Source organism: Vicugna pacos, chromosome 17 (assembly GCF_048564905.1).
Source record: "Vicugna pacos chromosome 17, VicPac4, whole genome shotgun sequence".
In the NCBI taxonomy this organism is placed as follows: domain Eukaryota; kingdom Metazoa; phylum Chordata; class Mammalia; order Artiodactyla; family Camelidae; genus Vicugna; species Vicugna pacos.
The window spans coordinates 20,301,275-20,319,955 of NC_133003.1; the positions used below are offsets into that span (position 1 = coordinate 20,301,275).

The window sequence follows — 18,681 nt, forward strand, 5'->3', positions numbered from 1 at the left end:
GGAGGGCCCACAAACCCCCTGCGCAGACAGCGCCTCTGCCCACCTCCAGTCCTGCCCACCTCGAGCCGGCCACTGCTCCGCCCCACCACGATGAGGCTGCCCTGCAGCTCCAGGCTCCAGATGGAGCCGTCTGCGCTGGGGGCCCAGGCGAGGGAAGGGGAGCCCTTCTCAGGAGGAAAGCCCCCCTCGTCCTCGGGGGCCTGAGGCAGCACAGGCCCAGGGGAGGGTGGACGCAGGGCTGGCGTGTGGACAGGAGCCATTCTCTCCTCCTGGTACACTCGCTGCACCAGGCGGCTGAAGTCGTAGCCTGGGGACTCTGGAGCGCGGCGGCAGCCTGCCCGGTGCCGGGGCTCTGGGTTAGCAGGCTCTGGGAGCTGTGGCTGCGCCGAGAAGTTGGTGTCGATCAAGCAAGTGAGGTCTGGCTGGTCCCCAAAGAGGGAAGATGGCGGAAGGCCCCGAGAATGGTGCCGTAATGGAGGACTGTCCCCAGGCTCCTCTGGGCCACCCTTCCCGCCGTCTGACAGCCGTTCCCAGCTCTCCTGAGCCTCCAACACACTGCCAACACCACTGTCCCTGCGCTGCCTGCAGGGGGCAGGGAGAGTGGGGTGAGGACAGCGGGGCACAGACACAGGGCAAGGCTCAGGCAGGGGGCAGAGATGGGGGTACCTACCCCGGGCGTGGGATGCGAGTGAGGCAGTCCCCCGTCTGCGCGTCCCACACGCACACGTGGCCTGCCAGGCAACAGCTCACCAGCAGCATGCCGTCGCTGGCCAGACACTCGATGTCCTGTGGGAGTGTGGCACAGCCGTGGGCACAGGCACTGATGTCTGCACGGCCCAGGCCCCTGGTACCCCTGGCCCCCGCCAGCACTCACCATGAGGTGCCCTCGCAGCACCAGGGGCACGATCTCGGTCTCAGGTGGCGTATAGCCATAGTCGTCACAGGGCAGCTCCCCACGTCGCCGCCGGCCCGGCCCTGCTCCGGGCTGCCCGTAGTTGCGCGGGCAGAGCACGCGGTACAGGCAAAGCAGCAGCAGCACGAGGACGATGCCTGCAGCCAGGCCGAGCGCTGCCACCCTGCACAGGGCAGAGCCTGCTTAGACGAGCCCAGGCCCTCCCACCGGCCCCCCCTCCCTCTCTCCCTCCCCCTGTGGGCCTTACTTGTACAGGGTGATGTCTCTGTGCGCCTGCGCCGCGCCTGGCCCCTTGGGGCCGGCCTCCCACAGCCCACCATGCCCGGGCCTCGGCGGGGGCCAGGCACTGAGGCCATCCTGAGGGTGCCGCCCCTCCAGGGCCTCCCTCGGGTTCAGGCGGAGCGTGACTGGGATGACAGGCAGCAGGCTGATGTACCTGGGACCAGGCAGCGGACATCCTCAGAGGAGGCCCTTGGAAAGGTCCCTCCTGCTGCTGCCCCAGTCCCCTCTCTTCACGCAGGACTCAGCTCAACCTGCCAGCTCCATGACAACCCTCTGAGGACAGTCTTCCCAGCGTGGGGGGGTGGGGGAAGTAGGCACCTCCCCAGCCCAGCTCTGGTACCCCAACCTTGCTGTCAGACACCAGCCCCTAAGCAGCCACACTGCCAGGAACAGAGTGGGCGGCAGAAAGTGGGGTGGATCTCATTTTGGCCAAGGGGCAGTGACCTGACTTCCCAGGCAGGGCCCAGGGCCAGTGTCTTAGGTTGGAGCTGCTTGGAGCACTGGTTCCTACTTCACAACCTTATAGGTGTTTAATTATTCGAAAGGAATTGCAGAAGTCAAACCAGTGGATCTCCTACCTGAGGGGCAAGGGTTGCCCTGGGGACAGCGAGCTGATATTACCTAGTGGGGAGATGGCACCTGGCAAAGCCCAACTCACCTCTTGGCCAGTGTGATGTTATAGTAGCTGAAGAGCGTCGGCCAGTGGCGGAAGGACAATTTCCTCCAAAGTTCCTCATCCTCAGGCCCCCAGGTTACCTCTGGAACTGGGCTATCATGGACTCCCTCTGCTGGACCCCCAGGCTCAGGCGGCTCCTCTGGCAGAGTCTGGTTCTCGGGTAACTTAGGGGCATCGGGTGGGAAGATGGAGAAGGCGGGGTCCGGGTGGCTGGCGGGCAGCACACCACTAGGCACAGGCATGGGAGCCAGGGCGCCCTCGCCCAGTGGGCTCTGTTCTGTCACTTGGGCAGCGAGGTAGGTGCGCAGCCCTGCTGGGTCCGTGTACACCAGGATGCCAATCCAGACAACGGTACCAGCCTGCAGAGGGGCATTGGGTGCTCAGTAGGGCCTCTGGGCAGCCCCAACCCCCAGCACGCTGGGCCCGCACACTGGGCTGGAAAGCCGCAACAGAGGCACCGTGGGCCTTGGGGTGGGGAGAGGACACAGGCCCAACCTGTCCTTCCCTTCTGCCTCCTCAAGTCCTCCCACTACCACCTGGGGCGCCAACTGCCCCACTAGAGGGACTAAGCTGGAGAGTTGGGATTCCTGGCCTGGAAATACAGAGGAGCACCCTTAGGTTTATGTAGAACTCCACCCTCCCCCCGCTGCAACCCGCATCTCAGCTGGAGCTGGAGAGCTACCATTCCAGGGTCAGCTCCCAGGGTCAGCTGCCCAGAAGGACTGGCTGCCTGACTTGCTCCAGAGACGACACAGGTCCCTTGTCCTCAGAAGGCCTCAGCCTCACTCCCCTCTCAAACTCCTTGAGAGAGGCCCACTGACCAGCAGCCAGCCCTGCTGCTTCTTGCCTCTGTCCAGCCCGGCAGGTGAATTATTCTGCCCAGCATTTTCTGATGCTTGCACAGTGAACCCTGGAACCCTGACTCAGGGAACCATCATGGTTCCATCCCACAGCACCCCGTCCTGGGTCACTCTGGGGAGACGATGACTCCTCTCCCTGGCGACCCCAGCAAACACCGGGTCAGGGCAGGAGGGCAGAGCGGGCAGCTTCCCAAAGCCAGGCTTCAAGGGGCCGCAAGGACCTGAGGAGCACACACCCCCACCCCGCCTCCAAGGCAAGTGAAAATGCAAGAGGGCCTTGAGCGCTGGCCCTCAGGGAGGGGTAGCAGGTACCATGATGAGGCGCTGTGCCAGGCGTGTGCGGGCCAGGAAGTAGATGACACGCAGCCTCTTGGGGAGCCGCAGGTTTCGGAAGGAGGACGGTTGCAGAGTGATGGTGTGGGGTGTGGATGGCCGCACAGCCAGCTGTCGCTCGAAGCGCGCTGGCCGCCCCACTGGCTTAGCTGGGGGCAGGCAGGCCTCAGGGGGCAGCCGCTTGTTCAGGTCCGCTAGCTGTTGGGGGAGCAGTGGTCAGGGCCTGACGCTGCCCTGCAACTGCCCCAGGTCTGCACCTCTCACCCAGGGATCCCCTGAGCAAACCAGGGCTGAAGAGGAGGTGGGCGGGGCAGGGTTCAGCCCATTCCTACCTCCATCCTGCGAATATCAATGGATAGGACGGTGGTGAAAAACAGCATCTGAAGGAAGAAGTCGGACACCAGGCCCACGACAGCAAAGAGACAGAACTCCTGGAATTAAGCAGATGACAGGATACCAGCACCAAAAGAAGCAGTTCCTTTCCTGCAGGCACCTCAGAATCTGCAGGGCAGTTTCCAGCAGGGCACAGCAGAGAGAAAGAAGAGATGCTGGTAGTTCTGAATCTGGGAGGGGCCAAGGAGGACAATACAGTGGCTCCTTCCCTCCCCACAAGGGGCAGCAGAGATGCACTTGAACATTTACCCAGAGAGGACTAAGGGTGGGTGCTCTCCCCCTAAACCTCCGATTCCCCCTAGAGAGGAGGGCCGGACCCAACTTGAAAAGCTCCGAGTCCCACCAGCCTGCTACTCAAAAAACCCTTCCCGACTGAGCCCCAGGCCCTGCTCATGTGCCATGGACCTACCCAAGAGCCAGACCTGGCCTGATTTCGGGGCTGTGAAAGGTTCCCAGCCAGCAACCACACTGGACCAACGAAGGGATGGGGAGAGGGCAGGAGGGAATTCTGCCCTTAAAACTGAGAAGGGGTAGTCTCTCTGCTCCCCAGGTTCTGTGGCTAGATGAAATTTTCTCACACAAGTTCTGCTCCCCTGCCCTTGTCTGAGGTACCTGGCACACCACCATGGCTTCTACTCAAACATGGGGTAAGATGAAGGATTGGCTACACGACAATCTGGCCTTCCAACTCAGAGCAGGTCCACCTCCACCTCTGCTCACAGCCCCGCAGCTGAGCCAGGGCTCTGGGCAGTGGCCAGTGGCCCTCCCGTGGTGCGGGCCGTGTGCTAGAGGCTGCAGGGGGTAGGGTCAGGGCTCTGGCCAGGAAAGACAGGAGGGGCCCAGTTCAGGGGCCCCACCATGTTCTGCCTGAGAACTGGGAAACGAGGTCTGACTAGAACTGCGGGTAGCCGGCACCGCGGGCAACTGGTCTCTGCTGTGCCCACCAAGCCCTCTCCTGCCACTTGGCTGAATGAGAGACAGGCAGGGAGGGGTAAGAGGACAGGGTCAAAGGCAGAGGCTGTCTGGCTGGGAGTGCAATCCCATAACCCACCCTCAGCTCCCTGAGTCTTACTCCTGAACCAGGCATGCCAGGAGCACCCTGTGCACGGTGACAAGTGTCTCACCAGCAGAGGGCCTACCTCATAGGTGAGGGGAGTAGCAAGGAGAGGGGTGTGCCCTGCACGGGGGCAGGGGGGCCTCAGCAGCTGGCTCCACGCTGGCCTAAGCTGTAGTCCTGGAGGGGCCTTACCTGGATGGCAGGCACTAAGGTGAAGTAGCCAATGAGGATGATGCCCAGCTCCGTAGCCATGTTCTTCATGATGGACCAGCTCTCGCTGCTCAGGCCTGTAGAGGACAAGAGGGCCATGGGGTCAGCAGATGACCTCTGTCCACGTCTGCACACAAGTGCATGGTCCTCAGAGGGGAGAAGCACAGGGAGGGGCCCAGCCTTCTGAGGTAGCTGTTCCCCCAAAGTGCCCCAACCCTCATGACCCTGCCAGTGCCCAGGCTCCAAGGTGCAGCCGGGGGCTTCGAGGGCACGGGGGAGAACTACAGCCGTCAGAGGAAGGGAGAAGCAGCGTGCTGAGTTGAGCAAACCCAAGAGGAGAGCCAAGGGTCCCCCACGCTGGCACATCCGGCCTCACGTGCCGTTCTGTCTGGTGCATGTGGTCTGCCTGCCATGTGGCAGAATGGCTCCAGGGCCAGAAGAGCTAGCTCGACCTCAGGCCCCTCCCCAGGCCCCGGCCATCACGCAGTCGCACCTGTAAAGCTCTGAGTGCCTGGTGGGTAGGGACCATTTCCCCTTGCCTCCTTGGAACCTACATCTAGTGCAGGGTCTGGCCTCTCACAGAAGCTCACGAAGGTTTGCAGAGTGAACAAACAGCCTACCCCCAGCCCCATTCCCACAGATACAGGGTGAGGAGGAGGAGGGGCGAAGAGTAGAGACCTCCAGGCCTGGGCTCTTTTCTCGCTTTCCCCCAAACCCCAGATCCCCAGTTCCTGCCACTGAGGCCACAGGGGGCTTTTCTGGCAGCTGTGGAGGCAGCGACTCTTGAGTCGAGCAGCCCCAGGAGCCCCGGCTTCCTGTGGTGGAGTGAAGCAGGAGCAGAAAAGACTGGGTGCCAGCCTGGGCAGAGGGCCACCAAACACACAAGCCCCGCAGCACAGTTTGGTTTGCTTTCTTACTGACATGTGAACCAGGACAAAGCTCCGTCCACGGCCCCTCAGAGCACATGCTAACAAGCTGCCATTCATGCTGGAGGCCAGAGCAAGGAAAGGTTCTGGGCTCCGTTTCCTCGGCAGGAGGTGTACACAGCTGCCCACCCGCCCTAGTGCACCCCCCACCCCACCCCTGTTACCTTGGGCGATGCGCAGCTTCACCTCCAGGTCCACTGGGGTTGAGACCACTGACTTGGTGAGCACCAGCACATTCTCGAGCCCGATGACCACCACAAGGTAGGGGAAAATCTCACTGCGGACAGAGAGGGTGAGGGTGGGGACAGTGCTGAGGAGGGCCCTCAACACACGGCTGGTTCTCAATGAGTTTGGGTCCTGGGGGGCCATGAAGTTTGCAGCCTAAAGTGGGGGCTGCTGTGCGAGTCCCACAGCACAGGACAGAAACCCCACATTCCCCATCCATGCCCAACAGGACCTTCGTCTACTCAGCTCTCAGCTCTCAGGCAGGCTTTGGAAGCCTTGCCAAGGAGCCAGCAACCATCCCCATCTCCACCCATCCAGCTTGGCAGAAAGAGGGCCGAGGGAGGCCCCCTGCTGCCCAGCTGCCAGAGCACAGCTCCCCTGGGCCTTCTCACACCAGACTCTGTGGCCAGAGGAAACCACCACGGCCAAGACCCCACAACAGCACCCCAGGCCAAGCCATCAGGACTGAACAGAAGGGGGATGAGACCAGCCTAAAGCCCTACTCACCTCTGTGAAGAAGCTGTGTTTGAAGAGCAACTGTTCCTAAAGAAAGCCACTAGCTGTCTGAGACCACGGGCTCCTACTAGCAACAGACTGTGAAGGAAACCTAGGCACAAGGAACCCCAGCCGAGGGGAACCTCACTGGGCTCTCTGCTGTGCAAGAGTGGAGGTGAGGGCTCTGAGGAAGGCCCAGCAGACAGCTAGTGGGGGGAGGGCGTTTAGCACCTTCAGGTCTAGGAAAGGAAGCAGATGTTCTACGAGCAAGGAAAGTAACAGGAAACACAAAATCCCTGTCACGGGACCAGCCTGACACCCCAAGGTAAGGAACAGGCAGTGACCACGATGGAAAGGCAGGCAGGGCCCAGCCAGAGCTGAGGAGACCAAAGCCCGAGGACACACCCAGGGCAGAGCTTCGAGATCATGTTGCAGAGAAATGGCAGGGAAAGAAAAAAATAGAAAGTGACAAATTCGAGTATGCTTATGTCTTAGATCTTTTAAAAAGCCTACTCTAAAATGACTTATTTTATTAGTCACTTGAATGTTTTAATAGTGAAAAAAGGAAGAAATGTACCTTCTCTGTCTCACACCCATCTATGGCTTAAGTCATCAAGGAGCAATATGCACATGTGCAGTTAACATATAAACACACACATACACATTCACGTACCCTTACCTTTGCACACATTTGCCTCACATACCATATACACACATGCATAAACACACATACACACATATTAATACCTACCCCATACACATACACAAGTATACACATAAATGTACATATATACACACATCTATATATATATATATTACATGTAAATATGGATACACTTTGTATATACATATGTATGAACACAAGCCATGTAACTTAAGAGGAAAAAAATGTACCTCTTGAATGTCAAAATAACCATGTGAGGATATGGGGTAACAGCAAGCGTCCAGCGCAGGGCAGGCCAAGTGCCCAGAGGTGCAAGGCGCTCCGGGCTGCGGGTCCGCCCTGCGGCCCAGTGGAGCCTGCTCGGGACCTACCCGCCGTTGAGAGTGGGTGTCAGGCCGAAGAGTGTGCAGAGCCCCACAGACATGAGCAGCGAGCTGAGCACTGTGACCACGGCGGCCAGAGCCAGCCCCCATTTGGACTTGACCATGTCGATCTTGCCTGGAGGGCAGAGAGGGCACATCAGGGCAGCATCTCCCCAGAGCCCGGCATACACAGGCCCTTCTTAACTGGGCTCCGAGGAGGTGAGTGTGCCCTGACAGTCGAGGAAGGGAAGGCCCCAGTTTAACCAAAGAAAAGGACCGCCACACATATGCTTCCTAGTCTCAGGGGCATAGTGTGTCCTTTGGGGACCCTAACCCAGGAAGGGTCTTTTCATGAACAGCAAGAGGAGTCCTGGACCCACCCAAGCCCCTGAGGCTCTGCTAGGGGACGAAGCCCTGGCTTTTGTGGCATCTCTGCCCGAGCCACCTTTAGAGGCAGGGAAGGGGGGATCTGGAAATGCCTGTTTAGCTTGGAGAAAGCCCCAGCCTCCTTGCCGTAGACCTACGCGTGGAGAAGTAGATGTAGGCAAACAAGATGATGTAGGTGGTCACGAGGGGGATGAGCTCAGCGATGCCAATCTCCTCCTTGAAGTGCACGTGGACCAGGCTCTCCGCCCGAAGGCTGCAGTTGGGGCTGGGGTGCAGGAGCATCAGGCGGGCGCGCAGGCTGGCCAGAAACCTGGTCATGGAGCGGGAGGTGGTAGATGGACTGTCCCCCTGGTCCAGGGGACAAAGAATCCCTGGAAAGAGGGTCTGTCAGGGCTTCCCTCTTCCCTGTGTGTTGGAGGGAGCTTCTCTGTGGTGTCTAACCTTCCCTACAGTCCCGAGTGGGTGGGGCATGAAAGAATTATAAAGTTGGCAAAGCTGTCTCAGGAGCCCCCCCTTCAGCACCCACCTCCCAAGCTGTCACACCACTCTGACTGCCAAAGCCCAAGACGGCCAATCAGCGGCATTGTGGGTGCCTCACCTTCACCGGGAGCTGCCTGCAGTGCTCTGTTGGGAAGGGTTCTGAGGCCACACAGGGCTCAGTAGTAACCAGTTGGGGACCCCTGCCCTAGACTCCAGAGACCAGTGGAGACGACGGACATTGAATTTGCCAGCCCTGCCTTAGTTTCTTATTCTTAACCAGCTGTCAGAGGTCATCCCCCCTCAAGCGTGAGGAGATAGCCTCCTTCAGCCTAAGGGATATAAACATTTCAACAGGAGGCCTGAAAACTCCAAGTTCCCAGGAGGCATTCTGGGACTACTCAAAGCCTCCTGTCAGTCCACAGCCCCGTCAGGAAGCCTTACTTGGCATGGTAGTGCTGGAAGACCAGGGTAATGGTGTACGAGACCATCCTCCTCCTGGTGTAGAGGCTCACCCCGCTGTACTTCCCAGGAACACCAAACAGCAAGTCTGCAGGCAGAAACCAGCAGGTGCCGATGAAGCAAGGGCAGCTAGGCAGAGCCACCAAGGACCCCGATCCACTCCCACCCTGGGAAACAGGGGGTAGCCCCTGATCGGCCAGAGCAGCCATCAAAGAGGACATGGTGACCGACAGGCTCCCTCGCGGGTCCTTAAGGAATCTGCCCTGCGGATACCTTTGAGCGTCGCTGAGGTCTGCAGGGTTTTAGGCTCGTGCTGGTGGATGGTCCTGATGATGTCAGGATCGGCATGGAAACGTTCCCGGTCATTCTGCCAGAAGTTCCCAGGGGACAGCAGCAGGCATCCATGCTCGGGCAGGAGGTTCCGGAGCTTCCTGAGGCCTGGCAGCAGGTCAGTCACCTGCAGGCACACCTCCTCCAGGCTCCTGGTCCCGGAGCTGTGTGGGAGACAGGACAAGGCACCTGCTGTGTCTGCCAGCGGAGGCCAGGCCCTCTGCACTTGAGGTCTCCTCTGTCATCTGGTTCCCGGACGCCTAGTATCCAAAGAGCCTGAGGACGAGGGCAGCCAGGAAAGTTCTTCCAGGTGGTCAACAACCAAACCGTGTGGCTATCTGACCTTCAGATTGCTTGTGGAGCCCAAAAGCCCAGTATGTCCGAGGAGAGGCAGGCTGTGGGAGCGTGCACAGCCCCATTCACTAGAATACCTTGGCCAGTTCAGCGGGCAGAGGGGACAGGGTAAAAATTAGGGACTTCATTTTCATTCATCAAAATGCCCATCAGAGCCCTTAGCAAACTAAAACCCAGCAGTGAGGCAACTCGCAAAGCCAGCATGCATCTGAGAATCCCTGGTGGGCTGGGGTTTCAGAAGTGGACCCCTAGGTATAGCTTGCTTCCCATCAGCATGGCCACCACCATTACACGCACATCTCACAACCCTAGGCAGGGAGCCCTCTGAGTCACGAGTCAACTGGACCTCAGTTAGCTTGTCACAGGGTTGGCCCAGTGGACACCTAGTCTGTCCACTTGAAGCTCAGGGCTCCACCTGCACCATCAGCACAGGCCCCAGGGGAACGCAGTCACAGTGGACCCACAGGCATGTTGAGAAACACAAAGCTGCCTCATTCACCACCTGCTCACTCGCACGCTTTCTGCAGAGTGCGCTGGACTTAGACCGAGGGCTGCACCCTCCCTTCAGTACAGAACTGGACTCCCCAGGCGGCGGTCCCAGAGTGGGATACCTGTCTCTCAGCACATGGTTCCGGATCTCCTCCACCAGCTGGAATGCCCGGGACAGAGGTGAGCGGAACACATCTACTGCCAGGAGGTTCTTGTGCCAGGGAGACACTGAGGACTTCACAAATATCTGCTGGATGTAAGCCACTGGGGCACCCACGTACTGCAGAAGAAATGGGGGAGCGGCAGAAAGGTCAGCTCAGCACAGGAGAAGAACAGCCATATTCAGTAAGGATTTACGGAGCATCTTACTAAGGGCAAAGCAATGTGGGGCCAACAGGACAGGCCTTCAAAAATGAAGTCGTCCACCAGGGACTTCTTACCACTTTCCTACACATTTCCTAATAGAACAGGGGTTGCCAAACTATGGCTCACAGGCTAAATCAAGCCTGGCAGTTGTTTTTCTAAATAAAGTTCTCTTGGAACACAGCCACACCCACCCCATTCTGTAGTGGCCACGGCTGCTTTCACACAACAATGGCAGAGGCGAGTGCTCATGACAGAGATGGCGTGATCCACAGAGTCTAAATAAAACATTTACTATCTAAACCTTGATGGAAAACGTGTGCTGACCCCGCCTGGGGCCGTAGGCGCCCACAAGGGTGGAGCCTATCTTACTGGTCCTGGTTTTGCCACTTGCTGCAGGTCAGTAGTTTCTGAAGCTCAACAGACCCAGTTTTAAATCCCCACTCTCCAACTGTACGGCCTGGGAAATGTCTTTGACTTCTCTGGATTTCACTTTCCTCAGTGTGAAGGGGGGATAATGACATCCACCTGCAGCATCATGAAGGCAGGCTCTCACACACACATGTGTCAACAGCGCCCGCAGAGACGAAGCGTTCATGGACGACAGTTGTGGCACATTGTGTCACTGACCCCACGGCAGTCTTATGGGAAGCATGGAGACTGTCCAGTGCTCAGGACCTGAGCAAGGTGGCAGAAGGATTCAAACCCAGGTTTCCTCACTGAACATCACATCCTCTTCTCACAGAACCTGCCATCTGTCCTTAAAGTGCTAACAGGCATTTAAGTGACCAAAGTGACACGTGTTAACAGGCGGGGAAAGCCTCCCAGTGATGGGCCTGTCAAGGAGCACTCTCCAAACGAGGTGCCATGGCAGCGGTACACGGGGGAGGAGCTGAGTGGAGGCCAGGGGTGGGGAAGGACTGGCGGGAGATGGGCAGGGAAGGACCGGGAGGGCCTCCGAGGAGCAAGGCACGTGGGTAACAACGGAACTCACAGCTAAAATGAGAGGAGACCAGGATGACGCCAGACTGAGCCCTCTGGATTTTAACCAGTTGACAGAGAAAAGCCCCTGACTGTCTTCGAGAAGGAGAGCTCCGGAGATTCCCCTGGAGTTAGTCCAACTGCGGACAGGGAGCGACCAGCCACAGCCCCGGCGCACACGCCACGTACTGTGAGATGCAGGCTGGGGGAGCTGGGCCTGGCCGAGGATGAGGGGACTGTCTTGATGCCTGGGCCCCAATCAGGATGGAAGAAAAGGCCATTTAGCCACTCAAGGATGCAGTACTCCAGGTGATCATACAAGCAAGGGTCAAGGTGCTTAACATGCAGAGCAAGTTAACACCGCCTGGGCTCCTGGGCACAAAGAACAACCCCAGGCAACCATCTGAGCCTCTGTGAAGTATATGTTTATGAACCCATGTCACAAAGACTCTGGGGACAGAGGGCCTCACCCACTCACTCTTCTCCACCAGACTCAGCCCCCCAGACACTGTCAGGAGGTACAGAGGCATCTGGACAGAACTGACTGCCACAGGTTCTGACCTGAACAGCGGCTCACTGACTCAGCACACCACACGAGTCTGAGTAGGGCAGGAGCTGCCCAGAGACCAGCAGCTCGACAAGGAGAGCGACTCCCAGGGAGATCATCGTCAGGCTCTGATGGACACAGCATGCTACCCAGGGGCAGATAGAACCTCCAGACCCGGGTCTGTGACTTTGCACACACCACCTCCTCTGCCCACCGCCCCTGTCGGACCTCCACCCTCACCTTCAGGCCCACTGCGCCTATGCAACTGAACCTTTTGGTTTCCAGGCAGGACAGCTCCTTGGCCCTTTGGTCCAAATCCAGCCCCCTTCCCATCCAGGTGCCTTCTCGCCAGCCAGGACCATCCAGGCCACCATTTCAACAAAGAAACAGTGAACATACTTTAGAACCAGCGCTCTCTTTCTGGGCTCTAGGGATGGCTCCAGGAGTTCCATGAGTGCTCCACGTAATTTATATTTCTGCTCAGAAGCCCACCTATTATTATCACCAACATTATTTTTAGGGAAGAGGATACAAAGGTTTCATCAAATTTTCACAGAAATAGGTAATAACCCCTTTGTCCTAGGTATTTCTTTCTCCTTTGACTTCTACCAGTCCTGGGTATCATCCCCTGCTCATTTGTTTCCACTGCTCAGCTGGCTGCCTCAGCAGACAAACACCACGCAGAAGTGCACCAACGGCACAGCCATGCTCTGGCCTTGGCTGCACCGCCCTCTGCTGGTCGGCTCTTGATTCATCCTCACCAGCTTCCAACTGAACTTTCCAAGCCGCTTTCCAACATCTTTCCAACTCCTTCAAGATTTTGGTCCATTCATTTAATACGATTGTATCAGACTCATCATCCAACATCTATACCCTCAACCTAAGGCTAGTGGTTTCCTCGGGAGGCACAGGAAACACCGAAAGGAGAGTAGGGACAGGAGGAGGGAAGGGAAGGCTGCCACCAAAGGGTGTGTTACTGAGCAAGTGACCCGTGGCTGACTGTATTTAGCTGAATTATCCCACTGCAGGGAAGAGACCTAAGGTTACATACCAACTCCTGCAGTTACTGACTGAGGGCTGCCTAGGGGGCATGAATTCTCCAGCACCTCAGGCCTTGGCTACCAGAGATTCTTTGACAAATGAGATGCAGATGCTGGTGGCTGGAAAGCAGGAGGGCAGGCACTAAAATGGTAGCAGGGGTGTGGGCAGGGCCTACCCCTCACTGTGCTGGGCCCTATTGTAATCCCTATCTGATATTCAAGTGAGAAACAGACACGGAAAGGGCAATGACACATGGTATCCTCAGTGGGTGACAGAGACAGCATAAGGGCCAGTGGAGTCCAGACGCCCCTGGGTACAGGGGGGTGAGTCCTCACTAGATGGAGGCTTCCAACTTGGCCCCAGTAATCCCCGCCTCCTGGTGCTCATGCCCCCTTGGGTGCAACCCCCCTTGGCAGTGGGCTGGACTTAGTAATTTGCTTCTGACAAACAGAATATACAGCAACAGTGATGAAATCTCATTTCTGAGATTAGGTTATAAAAGACTATGACCCTTAAGGCCATTATGCTAAGTGAAATAAACCAGGCCCCAAAAGACAAACACTGTATGATTCCACATGTATGAGGTACCTAAATCAGTCAAATTCACAGCGACAGAACATAGAACGGCAGCTCCCAAGGGCTGGGGAAAGGGGAATGGGGACTTACTGTTTAATGGGCACAGAGCTATGTTTTACAAGATGAAGAGTCACAGAAACAGAGGAGGTAATGATCGCACAGTAATGTAAATGTATTTAAGACCACTGAACTGTGCACTTAAAAACGGTTAAGAGAGTAAATTTTATGTTGTGTGTATTCTGCCACACTTCAAGAAAAAATGGAAGAGGAAAAAAAGACTGTGACCCCTCCTCCGCCCCCTCTTCTGGAGCCACCACTCTGATGAAGTCGTGAGCTGCTCCAGAAAGGTCCATGTGGCAAAGAATTGCGGGGACTTCCAGCTGACAGCCAGTGAGGGACCGGGTCCCTCAACCCAGCCCCCTGCCTGAGCACTCCTGGAAGCGAATTCTCTCCAGTCAGGCTGAGAAACTGCAGCCTTGGCTGACATTCTGACTGCAGCCTGTAGGAGACCCTGAGCTAGAGCACCCAGATAAGGAAACCAAGGCTCAGAGAGATAAGAAGGATGTGCCCAAGGATGCACAGCTGACAGGCAGCAGAGCCAGGATGAAAGCCCAGGGTTGCCTAACCCTCAGGCCAATGTTTTCTCCACAGCCAACCTGCCTGGGTAGGTCTGAACAATGTGCGTTTCCACGGGGAACAGGACGTGGATGGGCAGGCCCCGCACAAGCAGAGTAGGAGGAGGGCTGAGGCCCGGCACCCCTGAGGTTTCTGGCCACCACCGTTCACAGCATGAGGCCCCTGACCGGGGCTCCTTGGAACCCCTGCGTGCAGGCTCGGGCAGCCACCACTAACACTGCAGTGCTGGCCCAGAAGCCTGGCCACCTCTGCAGGCCTGGCAGGCAGGGCTTGGCGTGGGGTTGAGGCTTCCGTGATGGCCTGGTCTAGGGGAGCCCGGCCAGCGCAGGACATCTCAAGCTTGTTGTTGTTGCTGTTGCTGTTTTAAACACAATCCTGCCTTCACATTTAGATGAAGGAACCTAGAGCTCCGAGCACATTATCTTCACACTGACACACCCGGGGCTCCCTTTAGAACGTGATACAGAGGACTCCCGTTACTCAGCTCTTCTGGAAAACAGGGCTCCTGCTCCTTGTCCTCCTGGAGGTGGGGTGGGGTGTGGTGGGAAGGGCAGGCTCAGGGGACCCACCAGGGCTCGACTTCTAGCTCCACCCTCAGCTGTGAGCCTTGGACAAGGGTCTCCACACTCTCCAAGCCTCGGTTCCTTACTGAGGGAACCAGGAACAGAATCTCAGATGTTACCAGAAACAACACAACACACCATCCCATCTAGCAAGGTTTGTGGCCAAAAACATGTTAGTTATATCCAGTTATATCATTATGTCTTAAAACTATGATAAGTGGATTTGGGATCCCCTTAAAATCAACCCCTCCTCCCCACCTCATATCCCCCCACCCTCTTCCTAGGCACGGTCATCTCAGTCTCCAAGTTTCTCCGAGTTCAGTAAGACTGACCTTCTTACCACCACTTTCGTCATGTCATTGCCTCTAAGGGACTGGCTCCCATGACCTACAGAATTAGTCCCAACTCCGGAGCCCAGGGTTCAACTTTGTCCCACCTACCTCATCACCTCCCGCATTCCAAGAAAAGTGCCTCACTCCAGATTCCCTGTCTCCTAAATAAGCCATGCTACTTCTTCATTCAACAAAAAACTTTTCCTGAGCATATACTATGTGCAAAATATTGGACTGTACAATTTGAATGAAACATGACTTCAAGTGGGCCACGCGAGGGTACAGAGGAGGAGCAGGGCACACATCTGCAGGAGAGCTGAGGGAGGCTTCCTGGGGAGAGTGCCATGTGCAATGGCGGGGTAAAAGATAAGGAGTGCATGCCTGGTGCACTCAGAGGCCAGTCCAGGCATGTGAACCTCTGTTCTCCTGCCCTCTGCTCTGGCCAGTTCTAATCAAGGCCAATGATGACTATGGTGAGAGCCAGAAACATTTACTAAGCGAAAGTGATGGGCCAGACACTGCACTAAACCTCTGCATTCTTTCACTTAACCCTATGACAGTGTGTAATGCGGGTATAATTATTACCCCCATTTTATGAGTGAAGAAACTAAGGCACAGAGGTGTTACATAACTTGCAGAAGGTCACACACTGCAAAATGGAAAATCTTCACCTTTCTGCTTTGCTCTGGTCTTCCTCTGGTAAAAACATCCCTCTTCCCAGAGGGAACTGTCTTCTCCCACCCCACAAGGCCACTGATCAGTGACTCCAACACAGGGCAGGCCTAATTCAGAGCACAGGGACCTGGCAGAGTTGATTAGAGTCCTCCCCAGAGGACACACAAAGGCACAACTGCAGGGTGCAGCCAACAACCCACTGGGGGGATCACTTCAGCAGAAGGGGAGAGAGAGGGCTACACAGAAAGAGAGATGCCTCCAGCACACAGAAAGAACTACAATTCAATTTAAACAAATCCAAGCAATTCAAAATGGGCAAAACACTGAAATACTTCACAAAGGAAGATACGCCAATACAATAGGCGCTTGACATTAAGTCATCTGGAAAATGCAAACTAAAACAACAATGAAATTTCTCCTTACTTCTAACAGAAAGGCTTTAAAAAAACCTACAGTACCAAGAACTTTATGGCAAAGACTGAACTTTGTGCAGTCACTATGGAAAACAGTATGGAGACCCCTCAAAAAACTCAAAATAGACCTACCATATGATCCAGCAATCCCACTCCTGGGCATATATCCAAAGGGAACCTTAATTCAAAAAGACACACACACCCCAATGTTCATAGCAGCACTATTTACAATAGCCAAGACATGGAAACAACCTAAATGTCCATCTACAAACAACTGGATAAAGAAGTTGTGGTATATTTATACAACAGAATACTATTCAGCCATAAAAAATAATAAAATAATGCCATTTGCAGCAACATGGATGGACCTGGAAATTGCCCTTCTAAGTGAAGTAAGCCAGAAATATAAAGAAAAATACCATATGATAATCACTCATATGCAGAATCTAAAAAAAAGAAAAAGTCCACTATGAACTCATCTACAAAGCAGAAACAGACTTGCAGACATAGTAAACAATCTTATGGTTACTGGAGAAAGGGGGTGGAAAGGGATAAATTTGGGAGTCTGAGATTTACCAATGTTAGCGACTATACATAAAAACAGATTTAAAAAAAAGTGTTGTATAGCACAGAGAACTATGTTCAATATTTTATAATAATGTTTAATGAAAAAAAATAAAAACAAATGTATGTATGTATGTGCATGATTGTGCTGTACACCAGAAATTGACATATTGCAACTGACTGTACTTCAATTAAAAAAAAAAGACTGAACTTTAATGTATGGAAATTTAAAAAATAATTTAGGAGGCTGATGGATATGAAAAGAATGACACTTTACCTCTGCAGTCTTCCTTCCAAAAACCCATACACCCAGTCTAATCAAGGGGAAAACAGACAAATCCTACTCGAGGGACACTCCTCAAAACTGTCAAGGTCATCAAGAACAAGAAAAGTCTGAGAAACTATCACTAAAAAAAGGTAAGGAAACTGGATTTCCTTAGTTTGTACCTATGTGCTTTTTCTCTCCCAAGATCCCATCCAGGACAGCATGTCACATTTAGCTGTCCTGTCTCCTGGGGCTTCTCGTGGCTGTGTTAGTTTCTCAGGCTTTGTTTTTGATGACCTTGACAGTCTTGAGGAGGGTTAGTCAGGAACTGCATGGAACATCCCTGAAGTGGGATCTGTCAGACATTCTTCTCATGATTAGGCTGGGCTTCTGGGTTTTTGGGAGGAAGACAGCAAGGGTGCTTCAGGGGTTACACCATCAGCCTGATTGATCACTGCTGCCGGTGACCTGACTGCCTTGCTGAGGAGCTGTCAGGTTCTCCACTGTAAAGTGACTCTTTTCTCCCCTCTGTACATGATACTCTTTAGAAGGAAGTCACTATGTACAGTCCACATTTAAGAAAGAGGAGTTATATTCCCCCTCCCTGAGGGTGGAATATCTACATAAATTATTTAGAATGTTTTGCCCAGATCTGTCTACTCTCCTCCACTTACTTATTCAATCATACTGACTCATATTTATTTTACACCTCAAGTTATAATCCAATACTACTTTATTTTGCTGCAAAATATATTTTATTTTCCAGCACTGGCCATTGGGAGCTCTTTCAGTTGGCTCCTGTGTCCCTTTGACGTATACTGAATTTATTTTGAACTGACTTCTTTGTCTTTTCTTCCCAAGTAGACTGGGATCTCCTCGGGAGCAGTGAGGCTCCATGTGTTCCCTAGATCATCCTGCCAGGCACACTGCAGACGTGCAGTAAACATGCGCTGACTAAAGGAAGGAACTAAGGAATGAAGGACATTTTGGTTCCTTGGTGTGGGCTGCCCTGTGCCTGAGCTTCCTAATTTCCTTTGAAAACCATCCTCTCTCACCCTCAGCCTGGTGATGAAGACAACCAGGGGATGAAGACAATCAACAAAGCACCCCCCTCGGCCACAGGATCTGAGGTGGGGACAGGTAAGTAACCCCAATCAGAGCCAAACAGGCCTGCTCTTGTCCTCCACTGGATTGGATGTTCCAAGAATGTGAGGCTGAATCTGCGGGAGCTGACCTAGACAGGGCAGAGCTGAGAGACAGACTCCTTCCAAGGCCCAAACCATGCTGTCCTTGAATAAGCCCTGCCCACGGCCCTGAGTTACATGACCCCTGCAAAAAATGCCCTTTTCACTTACTCTGGTTTGGGTTGAGTTTTCTGCTCCTTGTAACTAAAAAGCAGTCCTTACAACTCCAGTACTGCTGGCCTTTATTTTTATGATGGACTGTCAATGGAGGTGAGAGAACTGACCACTGAGCGGCAGGCTGACACGAGACTCCCCCAGGGCATGGATCTCTTTCTCCACCTTTCAGGGGCTGGGGCTCCAACCAGAAAGAAAAAAAGGGACAATCCTCTGATTCCTGAGCCCTCACGTTGTTTTGTACACCCACTTACAACCATCACCCCAGACCAAAGAAGGGCACTAAGGAGGTTTAAAGGGCTCACAAACAAGTAAACCCCCAACAACCGTGTCATGAAGCAACTGTCCTGCACCATCAGGCCACTGAACGCTTCTAGCCACAAAACACCCACCAACACAGGCTGCCTTGCTGTGACTGGGAACCACCAGTTCCACTGTGGGTAAAACTGCATCAAGAGGTTAACGAAGGTAA

The 18,681-nt window shown here is 54.8% G+C and overlaps 1 protein-coding gene across 2 annotated transcripts in view; it reads right to left on the bottom strand.

Annotated features, from left to right (window-relative positions):
• Window positions 1-18,681, bottom strand: part of SCAP (SREBF chaperone) — a 61,575-nt gene that overhangs the window by 3,022 nt on the left and 39,872 nt on the right. The window contains exons 1-15 of one of the 2 annotated variants that reach the window (XM_072941173.1): window positions 11,253-11,350; window positions 10,018-10,175; window positions 8,996-9,216; window positions 8,705-8,810; window positions 7,921-8,093; window positions 7,406-7,532; window positions 5,815-5,927; window positions 4,707-4,801; window positions 3,397-3,495; window positions 3,044-3,262; window positions 1,854-2,230; window positions 1,161-1,349; window positions 875-1,076; window positions 671-786; window positions 60-582 (exon numbers count right to left, since the gene is read on the bottom strand). In XM_072941173.1, coding sequence (XP_072797274.1) covers window positions 60-582; window positions 671-786; window positions 875-1,076; window positions 1,161-1,349; window positions 1,854-2,230; window positions 3,044-3,262; window positions 3,397-3,495; window positions 4,707-4,801; window positions 5,815-5,927; window positions 7,406-7,532; window positions 7,921-8,093; window positions 8,705-8,751 — 2,280 coding nt within the window. In that variant the 5' untranslated portion in view covers window positions 8,752-8,810; window positions 8,996-9,216; window positions 10,018-10,175; window positions 11,253-11,350. Of the gene's footprint in view, window positions 1-59; window positions 583-670; window positions 787-874; window positions 1,077-1,160; window positions 1,350-1,853; window positions 2,231-3,043; window positions 3,263-3,396; window positions 3,496-4,706; window positions 4,802-5,814; window positions 5,928-7,405; window positions 7,533-7,920; window positions 8,094-8,704; window positions 8,811-8,995; window positions 9,217-10,017; window positions 10,176-11,252; window positions 11,351-18,681 lie in introns of those variants that run through there. The other variant, XM_072941172.1, reaches the window with a different exon arrangement.